The 6,954-nt window shown below is 35.9% G+C and overlaps 1 protein-coding gene across 1 annotated transcript; it reads left to right on the forward strand.

Moving 5' to 3' along the window:
• Positions 1-301: 301 nt before the first annotated feature.
• Positions 302-5,265, forward strand: LOC127730114 (uncharacterized). The gene is made up of 2 exons (XM_052238246.1): positions 302-1,831; positions 5,067-5,265. The coding sequence occupies exon 1, from the start codon at positions 546-548 to the stop codon at positions 1,824-1,826; it is 1,281 nt and encodes a 426-aa protein (XP_052094206.1). The 5' UTR covers positions 302-545; the 3' UTR covers positions 1,827-1,831; positions 5,067-5,265.
• Positions 5,266-6,954: the final 1,689 nt, after the last annotated feature.

Below are 6,954 nucleotides of genomic sequence, written 5' to 3' on the forward strand. Positions count from 1 at the left end.
ATGGCACCAGTATGGATACATTGTTTGCTCCTTTGCTCTTTAATATTATATTCCGCTTTTTTAAGAGAATGCATATAATAATCAATGTATCCTTTTGTCATTCCGTTCATTCGTTCGTCCGTCTCACGTCAGCACCTTGTATCATAAAATCATCCTTTAACCAGAGACCGGATTTAAATGAAATTTCACTAAAAATTTATTGATCTAAGTGTCCAATTGCATTGTGTACCTCCTATAATTTATTCCTGGATTCAAAGAGTTAGTTGGGTTTCTCATAGCAAAACATGGACTCCTTAATTATATTTCTAAGATTTTCGTGAGATATAATAATGCATTGACCTTCAATTCTAATCAAATAACAGCTCTTTAAAGTACACCCCTGAATAAAAAATGTTACAATCCAGGTAATACCTTACTGCGCATGCCCATAGGTAACATCGTATACCTCGGGCTACAATAGATTGACTTTCAATTTAGCTCTCTTTGAGTTAAGACGTTTTTTTCCAAATTATTTAAAGGTTAGTGGGTTTATTATTTTAGTTAGCATGGCTAACGCCCAACTCAATGACATTCCGTTAGGGATGCCTACACCGTCTCGAGAGAGCGGTGCACTTGATTCGGAAGACCATAGGGTCATTGAAGAAAATGAAAGTTTTACCGCAGTGGCGGTAGAAACTGATAAGGTAGTCGAGTCTTTGGGCTCTTCTCACAAGGCGAGGAGAAATATCTCTTCTCGTCAAGATGATGAAATGTCGTTGGTCGACGGGACAGAAGAAGATGTCAGACAGAGCTGGTCTGACCTAGATACCAAAACTCCTAAACGGAAACGGGACGATTCCGTACCTAACAGAAAAGGTAAGGTTAAACACAGGAAAGTTGTTAATCATTCTAGCAGTTCCTCTGAAAATACTAGTAGCAGTGAATCATCTTCTAGTAACTCTGAATCAGAGAGTTCAGAAGACAATGAAGCGTTTGACCAAGAACCTTCTTTGTCTAAAGATAAAAAAGAAAAAGTACCATCTCATATTACCAAATATATAGAGAAGTATGCTCTAAAGGGTATAAGTAAAAAGACGAGACAAGATATGTCTTTGAATTGGCCTATTCCTTCTTCTAAAGGATTAAAGGCTCTTGAAACAGATAGATTTTTTAAGAAAAATTATTTTCAAGGTAGAAAGTGGAATGCTAGACTAGAGAGAAGTAAAATTAACACACAGCTACGCATTCTAGATGTTATGGGTCCTCTGTCCCGTTTATGGTCTGAAGCACATAGGATTAAGAAAGATAATCAAGGTATGGACCCTGCTGATGTAATTCAATTAACACAGAGGGCTATCGTGCTAGCAGGTAATGCTCACTATGTTTATAACACTGACAGGAGAAAAGCAATGTTAGTTAAAACAATGCCAGATAGTCTAGATTTTTTAAATGAGAAGAAAGGCAAGAAAGCTTTGGCAAAATCTAAGGGTCAACTTTTTGGTAATAAATTTCTAAAATCTTTGGCTAAAGAAAACAAGGATAACAAAGAACTTAGAGAAATGTTGTTGTTTTCTAACAAGAAAAAACATGCTGGTAAACCTCATTTTAATAGGAAAAATGATCAGTTTTTTCAGCAGGGGCCCACAAACAACCTGCAGTCTGTGGGCGGCAGACAAGCTCTCCATCCACAAGTTTCAGGGAAGAGACCTTGGCAGGGAAACCAGTCACAGAACAGACAGGAGAACAGTTATGGTCAGCGCCAGAATCCGCGCCAGAACCAGACCCAGAACCAAATCCAGACCCAACCTCAGAACAACCAAGTGTTCAAGAAACCTGCAAACCGATAGAACGGGTAGGTCAAGAGAAAACTTTAAGTCATATACAAAACTATTTCCAATTACCAATGAATTGCATTATCAATCAAAATTCTATTCCTGTAGGGGGAAGGGTAAGTCTTTTCCTACAGAATTGGAACTCAATAACAAAAGATCCTTGGGTTCTCCAGTGTGTAAAAGGAATAAAATTAGATTTTTTAGCAACACCTTACCAAAATCAAATACCAAATCAAGCCTTTTTCAATCAAGAGAATCAGGAATTGATAAACAAAGAAATAACAGGACTTTTGAACAAGAAGGCCATAACACAGTCTTTCCTGACAAAGGATTCGTTCATAAGCAACATTTTTCTGGTACCAAAGAAGGGAGGGGGTCAAAGACCTGTTATAAATCTAAAAGGCCTAAATGTTTTTTTACGTTACGAACATTTCAAAATGGAGGGAATTCATTTGTTGAAAGATCTTCTTTTGAAGAACGATTGGATGGTAAAAATAGACCTAACGGATGCATATTTGACATTGCAAATAGCAAAAGAATACAGAAAATACCTCAGATTTTTTTGGCAGGGAAAAATAATGGAATTCAGGTCCCTCCCGTTTGGGATTGCAGTAGCCCCAAGAATATTAACAAAACTGATGAAGGTTCCCATGACTTTATTGAGACGTTTGGGTGTACGTCTGATAGTTTACCTAGACGATATTCTAATAATGAATCAGTCAAATCAGAAAATTTTGTCAGATCTCTCAACAGTTTTGTCAATATTAAGGGGCTTAGGTTTTCTGATCAATACAAACAAGTCCGTAATGGAACCTTCACAAACAATGGAGTTTCTGGGTTATACAGTAAACTCAAAGTTGTTGACTTTGTCTCTCCCGAAGGAGAAGGTAGAGAAAATAAAGAACAGTTCAAAATTAATGCTAGAACACAAGAAAGTGTCAGCAAAAGATTTAGCTCAGTTGATTGGTCAGTTAACAGCAACCAATCAAGCTGTCCTTCCAGGTCCTCTGCATTATCGCAGATTACAAATATTGAAAACAAAAGCCCTGCATTTGGGGGGCCATTACGATCATCAAATCCAGTTAAACGAGGAAGTTCAGAACGAGTTGAATTGGTGGGTAACCAAACTGAGGTCTTGGAACGGGAAAGCGTTACTAAGACCAGAACCCCATTTAACCATTCAGTCGGATGCAAGTATGTCGGGATGGGGAGCAACATGTCAACAGATAAGTATAGGTGGGCTTTGATTAGACGAGGAAAAATCCCTCCATATAAATCAGCTCGAGCTAAAAGCAGCTATGTTCGCAGTACAATCTTATGCCAAAAATCTACAAAACAAGCATATTCTTATACAAATGGACAACACGACAGCAATTGTATATGTAAACAAAATGGGGGGAACGGTGTCAAAAAAACTAAATTCCCTTGCAAATCAGTTTTGGGATTGGTGTCTTCAAAGGCAATTAACAATCACTGCGGACTATATCCCAGGAAAAAGCAATGTTATAGCAGACTGGGAAAGCAGGCATTATGCGGATTTCAGCAATTGGCGGTTAAGTCCGATACTTTTCAAAAGTCTCATGAAACGCATAGGCCCATGCAATGTAGATCTGTTTGCAGACAGGTCAAATAATCATCTGAATCAATTTTTCAGCTGGAAGCCAGATCCCCAAGCGAAAGCGGTAGATGCCCTTCTCCAATCCTGGAGAGAGATAAAGGGTTATGCTTTTCCCCCGTTCTGTCTAATAAGGACGTGTCTGGCGAAAGTTCGGGAGGAGAACAGTCAGATAATTCTGATAACTCCAGTTTGGCAATCCCAGGCTTGGTACCCTCTGTTACTTCAAATGTCAGTAGATTACCCAGTGTTACTTCCCATGAGTCACAACACTTTATTGTCTCCCATGAAAGAGCCACACCCACTGATTCTGAACAAAACATTAAAATTAGCAGGGTGGACGGTCTCCGGAGATCATTTAACTCAATTGGAATTTCAGAGGAAACTAAAGAATTACTCCTTGGGTCTTGGAAATCAGGAACAAGATCTTCTTACGACAGTGCCTGGAATAAGTGGTCTAGCTGGTGTAACTCACGGGAAATTGATCCCTTTTCAGCACCTTTGGCCGCTATCTTAGATTTTTTGACTTGGATGTATAAAGAGGGGTATCAATACAGAACTTTAAATGTTCACCGTTCTGCCATATCTTCAGTCTTGCCATATATCGATGGCGTCCCAATTGGTCAATTACCTATAGTAAAACAGTTAATGAAAGGTGTTCTACAAAATAACCCACCTTTACCAAAATACCAATTTTCATGGGATTTGGATATTGTTCTCAAATATTTATCCGCTTTACCAATAAACAAAAAACTTGATTTTTCAGTTTTAGGTAAAAAGTTATCAATTTTATTGGCTTTGGCAGCGCCTAAAAGGATATCTGAAATTGCAAGGTTAGACAGAAGATTCATGTCCAGAGACAAAATTAGTATAATTTTTCACTTACCGGGTCTGTTTAAAACACAAAAAGATTGCAATAACAGATCAGTGAAATACTGCAAATTTTCAAAGAAAAAATTATGTGTTATTTCTTGTATACATGAATATGAATTGAGAACTGAACATTTAAGGCCTGTAAGTAAAAATGAACCTGATCCTTTATTAAGGTCAACTAAGAAACCTTTTAAAGGTCTATCTTCACAGACAGTTGGAAATTGGATTAAATGGGTTATGAAGGAGGCAGGAATCGACATCTCATTGTTTCAAGCACATTCTTGTCGCATGGTCTCAACTAGCAAGGCAGCTATGAGTGGCATCAGTATGGATGATATTTTGTCCATGGCAGATTGGTCCAACACTAGAACGTTTAATAAATTTTATTTTAGGACTAATGAAAAAGCGGGTTTTGCAGATAAAGTTTTAGAAATGGTAAGCTTGCTTTAAACGTGCATTATTATATCTCACGAAAATCTTAGAAATATAATTTCAGATTTTATGAGGGCGCAAAGCGCCCGAAATGAAATATTGATTATATGATAAGATTAGAGTGAGATATAATAATGCATTTCCCACCCATCCCACCCAAATGCATTATTATAGAGAAATTAAATACATTGCAAATAGATATGGTATGATAACAATAAGACGACTCTTGATCTAAGTATTTCTAAACAGTATTTAATAAAATATGAAATATTACACAGAATGTTTATTCTCGAATGCAAACTTGAAATATACATCTATATCATTATATTTTTCAGAACGGATAGCGTTGGATGGACATGTATATGACTGGTATTCCAAACAATAATTGCAGTATTGTGGCAGTGTGGCGGAATATGATAAAGAACATTTATATGCAGTTTTTTCGTGGACTATAAAGAAATTACTGACTTTACCGTGTATACTCTGTGAAATATTTTGATGTACATTTGATAATACAAATGATTATTTTCTGTAGTTATTTTTTTTTAAGTAACTGCCTTATTATATCTATTCAGTCCAAACAGTTCAGTCTTCAGATGTTTGGTCAGACTTCACAGGTGGTAATACTTGGTCTTGGACACCAGGAAAAAAGACTTTAGATGTTGGATTTTGCTTTTTGCTTAGTAAAGTGATAATTGGTATTTTGGGTGTCAATTTGTTTATTCATTATCCAGATGCGTAGAAATATGTCTATGGTAAAACTATATCCATTGTTTACTGAATCGGTTACTTTCGTAGCAGATCTACATCATTTGAACAAAAACATGATATTTTATTGGTTCAGATCTTGGTTTTTGGTTGTTTTATATCAAACATAATTGTTTGAAGTTTTAGGTTTGGCTTCATTGAAAGTCAATCTATTGTAGCCCGAGGTATACGATGTTACCTATGGGCATGCGCAGTAAGGTATTACCTGGATTGTAACATTTTTTATTCAGGGGTGTACTTTAAAGAGCTGTTATTTGATTAGAATTGAAGGTCAATGCATTATTATATCTCACTCTAATCTTATCATATAATCAATATTTCATTTCGGGCGCTTTGCGCCCTCATAAAATCTGAAATTCAATTCGAATGGTTTGTGTGTGTTCACGCAGCAAAAATGTAGACTTTGCCATATTTATACAACTTTTGAGCAGAATATAAATTTGTGAGCTCAGTTTTTTCCCAGTGTTCTATGTCAAGGACAAACTCATTGCTGTTTGCAAAAAGTCAAATAAAAGTGAATAACAACACGTTAATTGGATGATAACAGTCTTCCATTTAGTGAGTAAAACATATTTCTCTCCCTTTCATCTATAAAAATCGTCCCGGAAAAAGATATGAACAACGAAAATATTCTAGTACTTGCAATTGTGTGGGCATGTGGGTGTGGCTGTTGCTTTATATAATTTCCCTCAAAATTCAAATATTTGAACCTGAGGACAAAGGTTAAAGTCTGATGTCAATACAGTGATCTGTGATGCATCCATATCATAAAAATCAAAAGTATATGACAATGACAAAAATGAAATGAGCCGACCAAGAAGATGTCCTAAAAGATCAAATATTTGACTTTGAGGTCAAAGGTCAAGGTTTCGCGAAGGTCATCATGATAAGCGACTCGCTGTCTTATTCTTAAATGCCTGTTTATACAAAAAATCATGTCAGTACTGGTTAAAAGATTAAAAAGTTGAAACCTAGATATAAGGTTGTATAAGAAAAAGAAAACAAAAGGTCTTCTTTCTTCTAAGAGGAGACATAATAATACAATAATCATTATGAAAAAATCAGCAACAGAAAAGAATGCTATATATCTAAAGCTCTAGTTATTCGACACACTTAAATCTTAAAGCTATTCACAAATGCTACTTCTAATATATTCTTCTTGTTTATTTATTATAACTCTAAAATTTTGGTTTTCTTGCAAATATTCGAGAAACATGAATAAAAGGAGATGGTGGGGTTTACGTCAATGAGACAGCAACCAAACGCCAAAATAACCAAAAGATATCTAGAGGACAACATAGTCCTTAACAATAGATAGGAGTCTATACAATATGTCAAGCTATATATCGTACCAAGCGTGAATAAATTCAACAGAAAAAAATCAAAGGCCTGTAATTACTACCCAATTCTCCAAATAACGAAAAAGCATTAAGATATGACATACAAAGTCTGTAT

Source organism: Mytilus californianus, unplaced genomic scaffold (assembly GCF_021869535.1).
Source record: "Mytilus californianus isolate M0D057914Y unplaced genomic scaffold, xbMytCali1.0.p SCAF_2, whole genome shotgun sequence".
Lineage (NCBI taxonomy): Eukaryota > Metazoa > Mollusca > Bivalvia > Mytilida > Mytilidae > Mytilus > Mytilus californianus.